The sequence below is a fragment of the Astyanax mexicanus genome, chromosome 14 (genome assembly GCF_023375975.1).
Source record: "Astyanax mexicanus isolate ESR-SI-001 chromosome 14, AstMex3_surface, whole genome shotgun sequence".
Taxonomy (NCBI): Eukaryota; Metazoa; Chordata; class Actinopteri; order Characiformes; family Acestrorhamphidae; genus Astyanax; species Astyanax mexicanus.
The window spans coordinates 35,613,433-35,633,158 of NC_064421.1; the positions used below are offsets into that span (position 1 = coordinate 35,613,433).

Genomic DNA, 19,726 nt, shown 5'->3' on the forward strand with positions numbered 1-19,726 from the left:
AAACGTAAAGTTACATTCTTTTACATAAAAGGACACCATCTTAAGAAGAGCTCTTAGTAGAAAAAAAAATTAAAGCACAGGAGAAAATGTAAATGTACAACAGAATTGACATGCCAATACATAATAATAAGAATAAGAATAATAATAAACAATAATAAACAAATTTATTATTATGAATATTAGGTGATAACTAATCATTTTTGTCGTATGTATATAATTCAGACATTGCGTGCATAATTTTTTCTAACAACAGTAACTGTAACGTGGAGTAACATGTTTAGGTTGTAAAATCACCTTATAATAATAATTTACTTTTAATTAAAAGTAATTTCCACAAATGTTGTTCTAGGAAACTATAGGGTGGGCTTGGGTTCATATTGGCAAATGTGTCCCCCCCCCCCCCAATATCAAGCCCACTCCTACGCCCTTGCTCAGAATTACTTAAATTTCCAGCGCTCGAGCTAGCGGAGAATTAATGAGTCATACCACCCAACCCTAGTTGTGAGTGTAGTTTTATTTATGATAAGGGGAGAATAGGTGGTTGGTGTGAGTACAGAGTTTGTTATCTTGTGAAATTTCCACAAAGCTGTCAGTTGCTACAGTTCGTTGTTGAAACGTGTTTTTTTATTGATTGACTAACAAATGGTGAGTCAGATATCTGGATATTATTGCATAATGTTTGTTCTAAATCTATTTAAGATCTATTTGAACTATGAGATGTTATCTACTTTAATATGTATTTAAGTTAAATTGCATAGAAATAATGGTGGAAGTTTGGTGCCACAATAAGATTTTGAGTTTTGTAATGTGGTGAGTTTGATGTGGACCCACTAGTGTGCAGAGAACAGTATTTAAAACAAGTAGAATAATAAAATAACATAGAATATACAAATAACTTTACAATAGACAATACGCACAATAACAATACACATTAACTATAGACAATAAACATATTTACACAAGGTATGCACAGAAATACATTAAGTATGACTGAATATATAAGTATACAATGTTATATAGATGTGCAGATATCTAGAGTGTGTGTGTGGAAGTGAGGAAATAGGTGACAGAATAACTATGAGTAAGTGCAGGTAAGGAATGAGTTGAGTGGGAAGTATATATGGTATAATATGGGAAAGTCTGATAGATGCAGTGTAAAGTACAGTGCAGGGTGCAGTATGGGTGTCAGTGGGGTGGGTTGGGCAGAACAATATTCTACTGGCTGTTCCACAGCCTGGTCGCCTGGGGGAAGAAGCTGTCTCGGAACCGGCTAGTTCTGGTCTTCAAGCTTCTGAGCCTCCTTCCACTTGGCAGCTGTGAGAACAGGGAGTGATTTGGGTGGAAGGGGTCCTTTCATGATCCTTCTGGATGTTCTCAGGCAGCTGGATGGTGTATAAATCCAAAAGGTTTGGGAGCTGAACTCCGGTGATGTACTGCGCTGTACGCATTACCCTCTGCAGGGATTTCCGCTCCAGAGCAGTACAGTTCCCGTACCAGGTGGTTATTCTGCCTGTCAGAACGCTTTCCACACTGCAGGTGTAGAAAGTCCTGAGGATGCTGGAGTTCAGACGTCTGAGGAAGTAGAGACATTGTTGGGCCTAGTGTTCTGTCCACATCAGATCCTCGCTGATGTGAACACCAAGGAATTTGAAGCTGCTGACCCTCTCCACCGCTGCCCCCTTAATTGAGACTGACGAGAGTCCACAATCAGCTCCTTGATCTTGCTGACACTTAGAGAGAGGTTATTCTCCTGACAAGTTTTTCAGGATGTTGACCTCCTCTCTGTAGGCCGATTTGTCGTTATTGGAGATCAGGCCTACAGGTCAGCAAATTGGATCTGGACATTGGAGCAGTGTCTGGCTGTGCAGTCGTGGGTGTGCAGGCAGTTCAGGAGTGGACTGAGTACACAGCCCTGAGGGGCTCTGATGTTGAGGGTCAGTGAGGAGGAGCAGTGTATAAAATATGTTTCTCCAAACCAGAGTTTGTGCAATGTGGTAAATAGGAATTTCCAGTTTACTCTGTCAAAGGCTGAGTGCAACCACTGTTGGTATATTGCTGTTGGTGAGAGGTGTAATCTAATATATTCAATAATCTGTGCATATTGGTGGATGAGCGTCAATCCCTAAGGAATCCAGTTTGATTAGGATGTATTAAATTATACATTTTTGTTTATATTCTCTTGGCTAGAGCCTTGCTGATAATTTTTGTGTCTGTATTCATTAGGGATAGTGATAAGGGTCTGTATCTGGAGGGTAGAGTGGGGTCTTTGTTTAGTTTAAGGTGAAGGGAGATGATTGTAGTATTCATGCCTGTTGGTGGTTTTGCTTTTTGTTTACTTTCTGATATCAGTCTTTTAAAAAGTTTGGATAGGGAGGCCCGAGGTGTTTATAAAACTCAGCAGGGAATCTGTCAGGTCCTGGTGCTTTTATATTTACATTAAAAACACATTCTGTTTACATATTAATTAAATGTGTATGAGATTCATTGCTGACCACCTCTGAATGTGGTTTGAGTAATCCAAACGTAATCCAATCATAATGCATCTTGGTTGTGTTTACACCTGGCTTTTTATGCAGACAAGTGAAATTCTGACACAAGGTATGTGAACACCAGCACACGCCTACTATAATGTGAAACCACTGCCTCTTTTCCACCTGCTGCCAATGCAGCATCAGTAGGCTGTTCACGCAGATGGAGGAATGCACCAGATCCCCAGCTCTGATACATTAGCCAACAGATGCCTGTGCTGCTCATCATCACAATGGGAGTGATGTGCAACTAACCAATCAGTGTGTCACTTACTATTCCCTTTAAGAGTCACATGCACTCTGACTACCTGGACATGTTCAACGCTTTTCAGTTGAGGAGGTATTTTACACAAATAGCAATGTATTTTGATATTATACTTTGTTTAATGTTTATGTAAAAATTAAGTTTATGCACTGCTGCATGTCCACGTGTGCATAATAAGATAGCAATGAAAATCTGACTGTTGACATTCATCTAGATTGAATTCGCCAGGATAGCAATATGCTAGAAGTGTACCTGAACACACCTCAATTCAAGATCTCTACGGCCATTGACGTACATATATTTGCAAGCACTGCTGTTATTCAAACGACGCAGGTGCACGGAGTGGAAATAGACATGTTAGAGGGGTTTAAGGCATCAATGAGCTTTGCGACACATCATGAGCAAGGTGTAAGATGTGATAAATAACACTACTGTCCAGCAGTAGTCTATTAGGTTTTTAAGCGTTGGAACAATGTATGTGAACTTGTGTGTGTATGCCGTACCGGAGTGTTTTATCTGAACTGCTTTGTCGGCCACTTGGCTGAGTGGAGCTTTTAAACTGGGCTTCCAACCTGGAGTAGATACCTCCTGCAAGCTGAACAAACACACACACACACACACACGTATGAACAAAGAGTGTGTCTGAATTAGGTTCCATTTATATAGTGTATTTGAATTGTGGCTTTATTGCACACAAACTCACACAAACATCCACATACTAAGAGTAACTTTTTACCTCTTTAGTGTCCTTGAACTTGTTCTGCTCCAAATCTCCAAAACGCATTTTTGTAAGATGACCTATAATCTCCACCATTCTCCTCTGGTCTGGAGTGAAAGAGAGTAGACAAAGAGTAAACAAAACACATACTGTGGTTCTTCAATATCTCTCACACACACCCCTACATAAATATGTGTGTGTGTATAGAGTTTACTGAACTAAACAGCTAGTGATATTTCCTCTGGACTAGATACTCAACAGACATAAAAAAGTCAGACTACGTAAAGTTACAAAAAGTCTCCAACCAACATTCTGCAGAGCTCTGCATCTGCTGTTAAAAGTACAAAGTTTCCCTTACTGCATATTAATGCATAGGGGTTTAGATTAATTAAAATACAAATAAAAATATTTTAATTTAGAGTAGGGATGCACCGATACCAGCTTTTCTGGTATCGGCCAATACCTAGTACCGATACCAACTGTTTTATCCTGAATAAGATATAACCTGATTGGCTACTCCGCAGTGTCTGCCTTTTTTTTTTTTAAAGATCTGTTAAGATGATTGGCTGCAGTAGATAATGATTGACAAGGAGCTCCTGTTGTTGCCTTAAAATTATTCAATTGAACATGTAATGATCAAAATATGGTAAAAACCAGGAAAATCTTTAGGCGCTTTTCAGATTTTCTATTTTTATTTTTTATTACAAGATATATATGCAGTGTTCCTTTAGGAGCCCCCTCCCCCCCCCTCGGGTTACACACAACACCCCCCCCCTCCCCAACCGCTCTCTCAGCATAACGCTAACAGCTAAATATTTTAGCAGATATTTTAAGCTTTAAATTGGCATGTTGGGTGTCTATATTGAACCTATAATTATTCATCAACACAGCCAGATATTAATTATGCGTTAAGAGGTTAAGACTGTTACTCAGGCAAGTATTAATTATTCAGATGGTTATTTAGGTAGCTGGCTCATTTATTCAGATCTGTATTGTGTAAACTGATATAGGAGATGTAAAGTTCGGCTCGGTTAGCGTTAGCGTTCGGCTCGGTTAGCGTTAGTGTTCGGCTCGATTAGCAGGTTACTCAGGTTTGGTTGTTTACCGTTTGCTGTTTGAGCAGAAAGGCACGCTGCTGTAGTAGCAGCACTTTGCTATTCTGCTCTATTTTGTCTGTATGTTCTACCCGAGCTGTTTACCCTGCTATTTTTTTACTCCTGCATTCCAAACCAGGAAATGGTATCGGCCGATACTGTGTGTAGGTGCCAGTATCAGTGCCGATACCGATACAGTATTGGTATTGGTGCCACCCTAATTTAGAGCCTTTATTTGCAGAAAATGAAAAATAGCCATGACAGGGTCTTGATCTGGTGGTCTTTTATCCACACCTCAACCTGTGTGGCATGAAGCATTGTCCTGCTGAAAATCCAGGCCTCAGATTTGGGCAACACTGAAAACTGGACTCAGGTAAATCAGGTAAGATGATCTTATTCCAGTCCAGTTTAAACTAAATTAGGCAGGTGCATACATTTGGAAATTACAGTGGTATGAAGTCTGGGCACTCCTGATAATTTTCATGATTTTCCATTATAAATCTTTGGTTGTTTGAATTAGCAATTTTAGTTAAACCTAACTACTTCTAACATCTTCTACAAACTACAAACTACTACTTCTACAAACAAACTACTTCTAACCTCATTTCCTTCTTCCCCTCCTTCACTTCTCTATCCCATTATTTCCCTTTGACCTCCTTTAGGCCCAATCTAAAGATGTTTTTACCTTCTATTACTTTTGTACTTCACTATTGTAAGTTGCTTTGGACAAAAGCGTCTGTCAAATGTAATGTAATGTAATTAAACATTATCATATAATAAAAGTTTTTTTCCTCTTTGCATCTTTTCTGAGGAGTGACACAACTCTCAAATGACCTAAAAACAAAGATTGTTTAACATCATGGTTTAGGGCAAGAATACAAAACGTTCTTTCAGATGTCAGTTTCACAGTTTCACTGTGAGGAACATGGAAAATCACAGGCACAGTTCTAGTAAAGGCCTGAAGTGATAGAGCAAGAAAAATCTCAGATAATGGATGGTGGGAACAGTTATAGTCAACCCACAGACCAGCTCCAAACACCTACATCATTATCCTGCTGCAGATGGAGTAATGCAGAAGAAGCCTTTTCTGTGCCACAAACAGAGTCGCTTGAGGTATGCTGAAGCACATTTAAACAAGCCAGCTTCATTTTGGAATAAGGTGCTGTGGACTAATTAATCTAAAATTAAGTTATTTAGAGGGTGGCTTGCATGGTGGAAAAAGAACACAGCAGTACAAGACTACCACTTGCCCCCCACAGTAAAATTAGGTGGTGGTTCCATCATGTTTGTGGGGCTGTGAATTCACATGCATCAGAGCGTTAACTTTATTAGGATTAACTTTGTGTCCACTACGCAGATAACAGAAACATAAGAGGGTATGAGGGTTAGATGATAAACATCCACAATTACCTTCCTCCCTCTGAGCATCCTGATTAAACCTCAAAGAACGAGTGCTGTCCCATTTACTCTTCTGCATGCTCACACTGTAAGAGAAACCAAGAGAAAAAGTATCTACAGTGTTTACTAAGATACACCTATAGATTATTGATGACCTAAAACTTATGTACAAAAGTATTAACAGTAAAAAGAACATTAATTGTTCAATTGGGACATTGATGTGAGGAGGATTTGATTGCATTCAGCCTCATAAGTTTGCGCTCACATAGCTGCTGCCTCACTTTTACTACGCGTTTATTACGCGTACTTCTTAACTCTGCGCCACCATACCTACTTAAAATCACGCAATCAGGAGTATTATATAAAAGTACAGTTGCCAGTGTAAAGTAGTGCAGTGCAACAGTTTAATTTATTCATTTTGAGTCACATTAAAACTTTTTTTTACTTTTTAAACAAGCATATTTGAAAGAAATTAAGTAATGTTTATTTAAAAAATAGTAAAAACTAATGCCAAGTGGACCAGTGGTCTAAAGCGCTGCCACTATGAGCGGGAGGTCGCAGGTTCGAACCCCAGCTCATGCAGCTTTGCCATCAAGCTGCCGGCGCTCAGAGGGAGCAAAATTGGCCCTGCTCCCTCCGGGTGGGTAGATGGCGCTCTCTCCCCACATCACTACTACGGTGATGTCCACAGAACAGGGCGTCTGTGAGCTGATGTACCAGAGCTGAGCCGCTGCGCTTTCCACCGAGCCCGCTGGCTGCTCAGCAATGCTACATCAGCAGCAGCTCAATAGATATCGATTGGGGAAAAATGGGATATATATCATATAGCAGAATAACACAGTGATATTTGAGAAGGGAAATTAAGTATATAGGATTTACAGAAAATGTGCAATAATTCTTTAAACTAAATTAGACAGGTGCATAAATTTGGGCACCCTTGTTTTATTGATCTAAATACCTTTATCACTAATTATTGGTAAACTCATTGACACTTAACCTACTCATCCAGGTGAATAAAAAAAATTGGTGGTGGTTCCATCATGCTGTGGGGCTGTGCGGCTAGTTACAATGACCCTAAACACTGCAACAAATCTACTAAAACATTCATGCAGAGGAACAAGTACAACGTTCTGGAATGATCATCTCACTCCCCAGACCTGAATTTTATTGAAAATTTCTGTGGTGTGATTTAAAGTTCATGCTCAGAAACCATCAAACCTGACTGAACTGAAGATGTTTTGTAAAGAAGAATGATCCAAAATACCTTCAACCAGAAGCCAGACTCTCATTGGAAGCTACAGGAAGCATTTAGAGGCTGTTTCTGCTAAAGGAGGATCTACTAAATCTTGATGTATTTTTTTCTGTGGGGTGCCCAAATTTATGCACCTGCCTAATTTTGTTTAAAACTTTCTGTAAATCCTATAAATCATAACAGATCGATACAAGGATATACTTGCTTTTTGGCCCTTTATTTGGACTTTTTTCTGAATATTATTCAACGTGTTCAAATAATTCAACTAATTCATAAAAAAAAAATTATTTGCATAATTATTCAATTTTACACAAACGATTCAAAGAAAGTGACAACAAAACAGACAAAGTAGAGAAAGCAGCAAGAGACATACGTGAATGGGGTGGAGTCCCTTGAAGATGCCTTTAAAGCGGTGAAGAACAAAGTGAGTTAAGACAAGTTTTATTAATGAAAATTTATGTAATGAAATAAATGAAGTTATAAGCAGACACACTTTCTCTCCGTTTTTCTCTTTGCGCTGTATGCTGGGGGAGGACACCTGTCTCTTCAGAGGTCGGCCTGATTTTCTGGCCTTCTTTGCAGCTGCATAAAAAAAAAACACACAAATGTTTATGTGTATATATATATATATAGACATTTGTGTGTTTTTATACACATATTTTATATACACATATATAAACTTCTGCAGACTGAATGGCTAGAGCTAAACAGTTATATTCTCAATAAGTGAGTCTAATCTGCTGTAGACCAAAAGGGCTGAGCTAAATTGTTGTAGGTTGAATTGTGGGGGAACAAAATTTCTGTAGGCTAAATGGATGTAGCTAAACCGCTGTAGATTGAATAGCTAAATTTCTGTAGGCTAAATAGATGTAGCTAAACTGCTGTTGACTGAATGGATGAGTCTATAAAGTCTGCTATAAATGGTGGAACTAAACTGACGTGCCCTTAAAAGTTGGAGCTAAATTACTGTAGACTAAGAGAGTGAGTCTAGATTGCTATAGGCTGAACGTGTTGAGTGAACTGCTGAGTAGGGCTGGGTATCTAAAGATTTTGATACCAGTGCCCAAACGACCAAACAAATACAATAATAACACAATAATTATTTTCACACAATGCATTTATTTACCAGCCTGCAGGAATAATCTCATTTTCATACTGTCACTATTAGGGTCGCCATCTTTCAGGATCTTGTTTGTAGTGCTTTATTAAGAACAAAAACAGCAGCATTACTTAAACTATAAACCTTTACTCTAAGCATTTTGCTGGATCCATTTTAGATTTTAACAGTTCATCCTCATTAGATTAAATTATATTTATCTTAGTGGTGCCAATAACTTAAAAAATTAATTATATTAATGAATTGTTTTTTTTATGGTGGTAATTCCCTGTATTTTGGAAGGAAACATAATAATAGTGTAGTTTGGTTTACGGTACGTCTGATTAACTCATGACAGACGTACTGTACTATAATATCTCATGTCAGAGTGCAAGAGGAAAGTCGGTACCTTTTTGGTATTGTATTTTGATACCTAGCCCTACCTGCTGAGCTTACTGTTTTAGAATAAATAGGCAAAGCTAGACTGCTATAATGCTGTGACAGCAATAGTAAAAGCCTGGCATCTGACCAAAATCAATGCATCTGAAATATTTTATTTTAATTTAGACAAGCTTTAGTCAACCTTGTTTCTTTGAAGCGTCTTCTTCATCCCCAACTTCGTCCTCAGTAACCTCTGACCCCGTGGTGTAGTCCTCATCCTCAGACAGGAGAGACTGCTGCCACTGAAAAAGAGCGTATTAAGATTGAGTCTACATCAAGAGTATACTGGGTAGAGCTTCTTTTTAATAACATAACCAGGACCAGTTGCTTATTTAAATGACATCAGTTAAAGTGTTGCAGTGGTGTGTGACTGTTCGGACACTGTTGCTCAAATTACATCGTATGGAATTGTCACTGTAACTGTAATTAATGCTGTGGGCTGTAAATAACGTCTGTTACTGACACCTGAAGAACATCAGAGGGAGGTTTGTTAAAACCATATTAAAACAAATATGGGTCAGATCAGATGTAGAAGATTGAAGTGTCTTTTAGTGTTTAGTAAAAAGACATTTTGTCATCTCGTCTGTTGCTTAATACCAGTTGTTCCATTGTAGATAACAGAAGAAAGGAGAGTATGTGAGACTGTAAGTTAAGACAAAGCTTGATAGTCACTGATGTAGCAGCACCATGGTGCAACTCCACAGCTCAGCTCAGCTCAGCTCTAAACTCCTACTAGCCACAGGCAGAACTCCAATACAAACGGGGGCAGAAACAGGAAGTAAACCAAATATGGTCAGTTACCCAGATCACACAGCTAAAATCAAATGTCCAGCAGTGCTGATTTGAAATGGAACAACATGTGAGGGACTATGTGTGAGTCTCGGAAAAGCTAAAAACACCACCTAAATCAAGTATTGTAATATTGGAAAGGTACAGTGGTATTTAAAAGTTTGGGCACCCCTGATAATTTTTGGTTTTTTTGTATAAATCATTGGTTGTTTAGATCAGAAAATTCAGTTAAATATATCCTATAGCAGACTAATGCAGTGATGTTTGATATGTGAAATGAAGTTTATAGGATTTACAAAAAGTGTAAAATAATTTTTTTAACTAAATCAGGCAGGTGCATAAATTTAGACACCCCAACAGAAAAATTACATCAATATTTAGTAGATCCTCCTTTTGCAGAAATTACAGCCGAGTATGCTTCCTATAGCTTCCATTGAAAGTCTGGCTTCTGGTTGAAGGTACAGTGGCTTGCAAAAGTATTCGTACCATTTTTTCCATATTGTCACATTACAACCACAAACATACATATACATATTGGAATGTAATGGAATTTAAGACCAACACAAAGTGGTATACAATTGTGAAGTAGAAAAAAATATGTATGATTCAAAACATTTTTTACAAATAAAAAACTGAAACTGGTGTGCAAACGTATTCATCCCCTTTTCTCTGTGTGCCATCAATAAGAGCTTATATCAGGCCCAAATATCCGACCCAACCCGGCCCGAGCCCATGCACGTTCTGCCCGAGTCCGACCCAACCCAAACCATAAACTGTCATTATGAGCCCGAGCCCAAACCGCCCTATAAACTGTCTGTTTTTGGGCTGTTTGAATGAGCGAAATATGATCAGAATTATGTTAATTAACACTGTAACATAGAAGAAGCGCAGACCTATTATTGAATAAAAAAGAATTCTGCAGTTTTCTCAGTGTTTTCTGTTGTTTTGTTGTGGCTATTGTGAGCACTGTAAACAAGAATAACGCACGTGCCGTGCGCTGCCGATGTTGTGCTGAATCTGACTCCCCGCAGAATCTGGCTCCGCTTCACGAGCAGAATCGGCACAACACTGCCCGCTGTAAAACTGCTGGAGTGGAAACAGAGCTTATAAATGAATTAACAAACACGAAAACGAAGGCTATTTTATCAGTACTTTCAATTTGTTTTAGTTTGTTTTATAAACTCTCAATTCAGTTTCAGTTAGTGAGATTTTTTTTGTAATTACCATTTTTTTTAGTTTCAGTAAATGAAAACGGTATTGTTACTTTAAATTAGTCATTTCGTTCGTTTTCATTAACGATAATACTTGGTTACGTGGCTATATTGTGATTATCACGCCAGAGCTTTATCTAAAATAAAAATAGCATTAAGAAACGATGCCTATGTCACAGACTATTTTCTGAAGCCCGGCCCGAGGAAAGTGCTGGGAAATCTCGGGTCGGGCCTTGGGTCGGGTCGGGTTCTGGCAGAGAATCTAAGCTCTACAACCAATTGCATTCAGAAGATGCCTTGTGACTGCCAATGACGGAAAAGAGTCCACCTCTGTGTAATTTAATCAAAAAATCTGCTCTGTGACGGCCTTAGAGGATGGTTAAGAGAATATTGGGGAGTAAACAGCATCATGAAGTCCACAGAACACACCAGAAAGGTTAGGAATAAGGTTGTGAAGAAGTTCAAAGCAGACTTATGCTATAAAAATCTATCTATCTATAAATATCTCACAGGGCACTGTTCAATCCATTATGCGGAAAGGGAAAGTGTATGGCACAACTGTAAACCTACCAAGACAAGGACTTCCACCTAAACTTACAGGCTGAACAAGGAGAGCACTGATCAGAGATGCAGTCAAGAGGCCCATGGTGACTCTGGATGAAAGTCAGAGACTCACAGCTCAAAGAGTGGAGAGAGTGGCAAGAGGAAAGCCATTGTTAAAAAAAAAAACAAAAAAAAACAACAATAAAAAGTCACGTTTGCAGTTTGCCAGTAGCCATATTGGTGCGACAGCCAACATGTGGAACAAGGTGCTTTGGTCAGATGAGACCAAAATTGAACTTTTTGGCCAAAAATGCAAATGTGTGATCAGAATTAACACTGCACATCACTCTGAACACACCAAAGTAAAACAAGGTTGTGATAGCATCATGCTGTGGGGATACTTTTCTTTTGCGTAGACAGGGAAGCTGGCAAGGAAGACTTGAGACTTGGGTGGAGATTCAGCTTCCAGCAGGACAACGACCTTAAACATAAAGCCAGGACCACAATGGAATGGATTATAATAAAACATAATCATGTGTTAGAATGGCTCAGTCAAAGTCCAGACCTAAACCCAGTTGAAAACTTGTTGCACGATCTGAAAACTGCTGTTCACAAATGCTCTCCATCTAATCTGACTGAGCTTGAGCTGTTTTGCGAAGAACAATAGGCAAAAAAGTGGAAAGCTGTTGGAGACATACCCTAAAAGACTTGGTGCTGTAATTGCAGCAAATGTGATTCCACAAAGTATTGACTCAGGGGGGCTGAATACATTTGCACAACACACTTTTCAGTTTTTTATTTGTAAAAAATGTTTTGAATCATGTATAATTTTCTTTCCACTTCAAATTTGTACACTACTTTGTGTTGGTCTTTCACATTAAATTTCATTGAAATATACTTATGTTTGTGGTTGTGATGTGAATTTTGGATCATTCTTCCTTACAAATCATCTTCAGTTCAGTCAGGTTTGATGATTTCTGAACATGAACAGCTTTAAATCACACCACAGATTTTCAATAAAATTCAGGTCTGGAGTCTGAGATGATCATTCCAGAACGTTGTACTTGTTCCTCTGCATGAATGCTTTAGTAGATTCTGAGCAGTGTTTAGTGTTTAGGGTCGTTGTCTTGTTGAAGTATCCAGCCCCGGCACAACTTCAACTTTCTCACTGATTCCTGAACATTGTTCTCAAGAATCTGCTGATATTGACTGGAATCCATGCAATTCTCAACTTTAACAAGATTCCCAGTACCTGCACTGATCACACAGCCCCCCAGCATGATGAAACCACAGCCACAGCGACTCTGTTTGTGGTGCAGAAAAGGCTTCTTCTGCATTACTCTCCCATACAGCCTTTCCTTGTGTAAAGTGAGCTAAATAGTTGAATGATGCACAGTGAATCCATCTGCAGCAAAATTATGAGGTAGATTGTAGTTGACTATAACTGTGTTCTCACCATCCTTCTCCTCTGATTATCTGAGATTTTTCTTGTTCTGCCACTTCACCTTCCACCTTTACTAGAACTGTGCCAGTGGTCTTCTTTTTCTATGTTCCTCACAGTGGAAACTGCAGCTGAAGTCTCTGGGATATGAGCTTTTTGTATTCTTCCGCTAAACCATGATGTTGAACAATCTTTGTTTTCAGGTCATTTGAGAGTTGTGTTTTGACGCGCCTATGTTGCCACTCTTCAGAGAAGATGCAAAGAGGAGAAAACCTTGTAATTGGCTCCTCAACACAATTAGATTAACCTGTATATGTAGGTAAAGGGTCAATAAGCTTACCAAACTAATTTTGGGTTTCAAAAAGTAGTGCCCAAATGAATGCACCCGCCTAATTTTGTTTAAACTATTATTGCACACTTTCTATAAATCCTATAAACTTTATTTCTCTTCTTAAACATCACTGCGTTCCTCTGCTATATGATATATTTAACTGAAATTTATGATCTGAAAAACCAATGATTTCTAAAGTAAAATAAAAAAATGATCACCCACATTAAAAAAACAAAAAAACAAACAAAAAAAAAACCTCCTACAAATAAAACTAAAACGTAAATAAAGTGTCACCAACAGTACATGTAATTTAACCAGGAGTGCCCTAACTTTGTGTAGGACTAAATATCTTAAGTCAGAGGCAACTTGTTTAAACACAATGAGTCATGCACTAATTAATATATGATATGTTGGTACAGGTATAGTAACAGCACTGAAATACAGCACAAGTGCAATAAACTGGCTAATTATTATCAGTGTTGACACTGTCATACTGACGACTATATAGGATGTGTATTGATAATGAGAGTGTATTTGTTTCTTACTAGTTGGAGACTCCAGTTCTTCAGCAGTGAAAACTGTGGTGACAGAGAGAGAGAAAGAGAGAGAATTATGTTGTCAATAAATGAGGCCACTTGCGTGTGTGTGTGTGTCTATAGGAGAACAACACGGTAGCATTTGTGAGAGCACAAGTGTATCTATTTCAGTGTGTTTGTGTGTGTATAGCTCTGAAAAAAATGAGACCACTTAAAATTATGGGTTTCTTTGATTTTATCAAATGATATATATTTATATCAAGAGGAAGATGGATGATCCCAGTCACCAAACCAAGCTGAACTGTTTGGATTTTTGCACCTGGAGTGGCATAAAGTTATCCAAAAGCAGTGTGTAAGACTGGAGGAGGAGATACATGAAAACTGTGATTAAAAACCAGGGTTATTCTACCAAATATTAAATTTTAAGAATAGAAACTTGTTTTCTTTGCATTATTTGAGGTCTGAAAGCTCTGCACCTTTTTATTATTTTTTTTTTATTATTATTATTATTATTCTGCATCGTTATTTTTATTTGGAATTTGGGAGAAATGTTGTCCGAAGTTTATAAAATAAAGCAACAATGTTCATTTTACTCAAAGAAATACCAATAAATAGCAAAATCAGAGAAACTGATTCAGAAACTGAAGTGTAAGTGTGTGTGTGTGTGTGTGTGTGTGTGTGTGTGTGTGTGTGTGTGTGTGTGTGTGTGTGTGTGTGTTTGTCTGTGTATGTCTACTGGTGAACAAGTGCTTCTATTTCTGTGTGTATGTGTGTGTGTGCTTGTGTCTATTGGTGAAATTCAACACTGGTATTGTTTGTGAGAGCACAAGTGTATCTATTTATTTCTGTGTGTGTATGTCTACTGGTAAACAAGTGCATCTATTTCTGTGTGTACGTGTGTGAGTGTGTGTGTGCTTGTGTGTGCGTGTGTCATTGGTATTGTTTGTGAGAGCACAAGTGCATCTATTTCTGTGTGTGTGTGTGTATGTATTTGTGTCTATTGGTGGAATAAATTCAAAACTGGTAGTGTTTGTGAGAGCACAAGTGTTTTACTATTTTACTGTGTGTGTGTATGTGAGTGTGAATGTGTGTGAGTATGCAAGTATGTGCAATGTTTGTGAGAGTGCAAGTAAGATCACTTACTCCAACAGTGTTTATATTGTATGTAGCATGTGTATGCATGTTCGTGTCTGACATTATAATGTTCTTAATATTACAGTGTGTGTGCGTGCGTGTGTGTGTGTGTGTGTGTGTGTGTTTATGCATGCTTACTTTAAACGCCTTCACAGTGAGTTTGAGCACCAGGACATTTATGTGTGTATGTGTTTGAAAAACTAAGAGGGAGCACTCCAAGAAGATAATCCAACACTTCAGTGACAGCAGAAACACACTGAACCTGTGGCAGGGTCTCCAGTCTATCACAGGCTATAAACCACATCCACAGACCTGCGACAGCGACACATCTCTGCTGAACGCTCTGAATGGATTCTGAAGGTTTGAGCCACTCAACCACACACCCGCCCAGAAAACCATTCCTCCTCCTGGTGACCAGGTGCTGACGCTGTCCCCAGACAGAGCATTCAGCTGGATCAATGCTTGAAAAGCTCCTGGGCCTGAAAACATTTCTGAAGGACTGTGCCTGGAAACTCGCAGAGGTTTTTACTGACCTCTATAACACCTCTCTGAGCAGGCTGTTCCCACAAGCTTCAAAGCCACCACCATAATTCCTGTACCAAAGAAGACATCGCCATCCTGTTTCAATGACTATCGTCCAGTTGCACTCACCCCCATCCTCATGAAGTGCTTCAAACGACTATTCATGCACCACATCAAGTCTTCAACCCCCTTCTGTTCTCTCTGCTGACCCACGACTGCACACCAGCACACACCTCCAACCTCTTCATCAAGTTTGCGGATGACACGTCGGTGGTGGGTCTCATCAGCACCAACGATGAGTCACACTACAGGTGCGAGGTGAGCCGCCTGGCCTCCTGGTGCAAACACAACATCTCTCTCTGAACACAGAGAAGACTAAGGAGATTGTTCTGGACTTCAGGAGATCTCACACACAGCACACCCCTCTGTCCATCAACGGAACTGCTGTGGAGAGGGTGAGCAGCACCAAGTTCCTGGGTGTGCACGTCACAGAGGAGTACCACCTCTCCTGGAGTACCAACTCAGCATCACTGGCCAGGAAGGCAAATCAGCGTCTCTACTTTCTCCGTAAGCTGAGAAGAGCTGGAGCCCCCACCCCCAGCATGACCACCTTCTACAGAGGGGCCATCGAGAGCATCCTGACCAGCTGTTTCACCGTGTGGTACGGGGCCTGCACAGCATCCTGCCACAGGACCCTCCAGCGCATCGTGAGAGCAGCTGAGAAGATCGTTGGCACCCTCTCCTCTCCCTTTAGGACTTGTACAGCTCTCGCGTCACACGAAAAGCCCTCCGTCTGGCAGGAGATCCCTCCCACCCACTACACAGCTTCTTCAGCCTGCTGCCATCAGGGAGGAGACTGCGGAGTCTCGGGGCGAGGACCAGCAGACTGAGGAACAGCATCCTGATTGTCTCACATTCCCTGCATTTGTGTGTGTGTGTGTTGGAGTATTTATTGAACTGTAACCATGGTTGTGTTTATGTGTTGGGGAATGGGTTCTGAGGCTCACATAGCTGTAGATGTAGAAATGCTGAAATTCAGTGTATAAATGAAAATGTAAGATTATGGGCACATTATGGAGAAACACACATGCTGGAAATGTAATTTGTATCATTTTGAAAAGGATTATGCATTTATAATAGTTAATTTATGTAAGTACATTTCTCCATTCATATGTGTATTTGTTTATATTGGAAATGCAGCGCCACCCAAAGGGTGATGTACACCAAATTTGGTATACCACTTCAAAGTCACATGATGTATGTGTGTTTATTTTTACGGTCTCAATGACCGAGTTATTAGTAAACACTGCCCCCATTGACCGACACCTGGCATACCTGGCCTAGGGAGTCCATATATGGACATGTCTATCAAGCTGCGGTGTGATCAGGCAATTCTAAGGCTGTGAAGTACATGCTGAAATTTGATTGTCTGATGTTTTTTTTTATATGACCTAATACTCAAAGATGCTGAGTCAGGACAGCAGATGCTAATTTTTTTGTTGTCAATACCCACTTTATCCGCCAGGGTCGACACCAAAAAGGTACCCACTGAAATGCCTCGGTACTACCGATACTCTGCAAGAAACGTGCATACACATGGAGGGCCCTATTTTAACGATCTATAGCACAGTTGGATTTAGGGGGGTGTCCTGTGTCTTTGGTACCGTAAGGGCGTGAAAAATACGCCTTGGGCAGCTCCAATGGCGCAGGGGGCGTGTTTTAATTCCCTTAATTATTCATGGGTGTGTTTTGGGCGTAACATGAAATAAACCAATCAGTGTGTCTGTAGTCATTACCTTTAAGAGGCAGCTGCGCTCTGTCTTCTGTTCATTCCTATTTTAAGAGCGCATAAACTGACTGCGCTTCACGCTGTTCAAATAAGGGAAGCAGCTGAAATAAGGGAAGTGTAATGTTATTTTATTATTTATTCTGTTTATTGTTTAGGTAAAAACTGGGTTTGCAACATTGAATATTAATCAAGCAATCAACCATCAGTTACACTGGAGGGGGACTCTCATTTACAATGCCACTGAGCATTTACAGTTGAAAAGGGATTAAAAATAATTTTTAAAAATATCAATTAAAAAATATACGTAAAAAAGAAAAAATAGGACATTTATAAAAGATCATAAAAAATGATACATAAAAAATAAAGAATTTATATCTTATAAAGAAAAAATAATAGTAGTGAATATAAAGTAAAATGATAATTATAAAAAATATAAAATGTATATGAATAAACGAAGAACATGGGAATCATGGGAAAAATATATAAATGTATAATGTGTTTTAATATAATTTGATCAATAAAATAATTTAAATGAATTAAAAAATAAATAATATAAAATATAAATGTATTAAAAAACTAATTTAAAACAATCACAGGCTTTCTGATAATAGAAGAGAATAATAGAAGTTTCAGTTAGTTTCAGTTTCAAATCATTGAAACAGCTCATCAAAACCTCTACCAATCCTTTATATTTGACAATATTTGATTAACTTTACAGGTCCTCACTCATCTTAATTTAATTAACTAAACTGAGTTTATATTATTTGTAGCCTCGCACTGAATTCAGCTCCGCACTGCGAAAGAGAGAAAGAGAGAGAGAGAGAGAGAGAGACAGAGAGAGAGAGACAGAGAGAGAGAGAGAGACAGAGAGAGAGAGAGGGAGGCGCAGCGCTGATTTTTTTTTACTAATTATCTTTAAATCTAGTGAGTTTTATAACACTAATTTTACTACACTTGATACAACCTTATTTTTTAAAAGACTTTTTTAAGAAAACAGAGGTAATCCCGCGCCACGCGCGCTGCCAAACCCGCTAAGCGCCTGCGGTCTTTTTTTAACGCTGGACCAAATTTTGTTAATGAATTATTATATTTAATATTTTAATAAATTGGCCCTGGTGATAAGAAACGAACGCTAACATATAGCTTTACATTTCTGTGTATTTTTAAAGTTTTAAGTTGTATATAATTGACGGACAGCCCAAAAGGCCAGGGTGACAATGTGCTTTATTTTTCAGATATATAAAAGATAATAATAATAAAAGTGAATTTCTAGTTAAATAACAGTGAAGTGAAATAAAAAAAAAAATGTTTCGTCGATTTGTCCATTATGTTTATTTTTTATTTCTAAAACTGCATCTGTTAAAATTCTCAAACAGCAGAATGCTGCATACTGAACATAAATATAAGTCCTTATAACTGTCATGCAGATTTTTCAGTATATTTTATTTTTATAGTTAATTGCTAAAGGCTCTGGGTAAGTTTTTATTTTTTTACTGTGGTAAGGAAGTGATGGTATGGGGTATTTTGGAGCGCAGGGCGCAGGGTGACCGTGATTCAGTTTTGGGCGCCAGTGACAGGTGAATTTCGACGTCCTTTTACAGGATCAATCGCGTAATGCGTTTTTCCGCCGCCAAGAGCCCTGACGCACAGAAACACAGAGCATGCACAGACACGTAGTTGTTGTGCTGAAATGTCTCTGGCTCGCTCGGTCTCTCTCACACTCTCTTGCACGTCTCTTTCAATTCCATTCAAATCAAGTTGGCTTTAATAGCATGACTGTTTTAAAACAATGTTGCCAAAGCACACGAATGTCAAAAACTGAACATATAGTAAGACATCAATGAAAATATTAACAGAAACATCAATAAAAAGAAACAATGATCATAACAATAGTAATAATAATTAGACTAATTAGAATAATCAATTTAATAATGAACTGTGGTTTAATGGGACAGTTACTCACTGTCCTTTAGGCAGGTTTGGGTGTTTATTTAAAATTTTCGGGTAAAAATATTTCTTATAAGGTTATATTTTGTACATATTTATTATATTTTGGTATAGTTTGCTCTTTCACCGTTCAAAGGTGTGTATTATCGGCCTGTAGCCTGCTGCTAACCCTGGCTAGCACTGCTGGAGCAGCATTAGCATTTTCCTTTTCCTGGCTTACCGGAACACTCAGGGTTCCTCACCAGTGTTGGGCACATTACTTTGAAAAAGTAATAAGTAATAGTTACTAGTTACTTCTCCAAAAAAGTAACTGAGTTACTAACGGAGTTACTCCACTATAAAGGAACAAGTTACCAGTAAAGGTAACTATTGCGTTACTATTGCGTTACTTATTATAGTAATAATAATTACTATTATTATTAGAAAAATAACAAACGAAAATAAACCCAAAAATGTTGACAAAAATATAATCTAACGAATTAAAGAAATTTAAGAAACGAAAAACTCCACAGGACCAAAGAAAATTACTAAGACTTGTAATACTGAAAAAAAAAAAACGGAAAAACCAAATAACATCTGGGGATAAAAATTAAACAAGCCAAACCACACTCAAAGGAAAAATGTATATATAAACAAAACAAAAGAATGGACAAAAACAACAATCTATTAAAAACCTCCTTTAAAACAATCA

General features: G+C 38.5%; 1 protein-coding gene across 2 annotated transcripts in view; it reads right to left on the bottom strand.

Moving 5' to 3' along the window:
• The window catches only part of sanbr (SANT and BTB domain regulator of CSR), a 113,705-nt gene that overhangs the window by 7,097 nt on the left and 86,882 nt on the right, over positions 1 to 19,726 (bottom strand). Inside the window, exons 14-20 of one of the 2 annotated variants that reach the window (XM_049463958.1) lie at positions 13,653 to 13,685; positions 8,935 to 9,034; positions 7,749 to 7,837; positions 7,629 to 7,657; positions 6,016 to 6,089; positions 3,530 to 3,618; positions 3,297 to 3,388 (exon numbers count right to left, since the gene is read on the bottom strand). In XM_049463958.1, coding sequence (XP_049319915.1) covers positions 3,297 to 3,388; positions 3,530 to 3,618; positions 6,016 to 6,089; positions 7,629 to 7,657; positions 7,749 to 7,837; positions 8,935 to 9,034; positions 13,653 to 13,685 — 506 coding nt within the window. The remainder of the gene's footprint in view (positions 1 to 3,296; positions 3,389 to 3,529; positions 3,619 to 6,015; positions 6,090 to 7,628; positions 7,658 to 7,748; positions 7,838 to 8,934; positions 9,035 to 13,652; positions 13,686 to 19,726) is intronic. The other variant, XM_049463959.1, reaches the window with a different exon arrangement.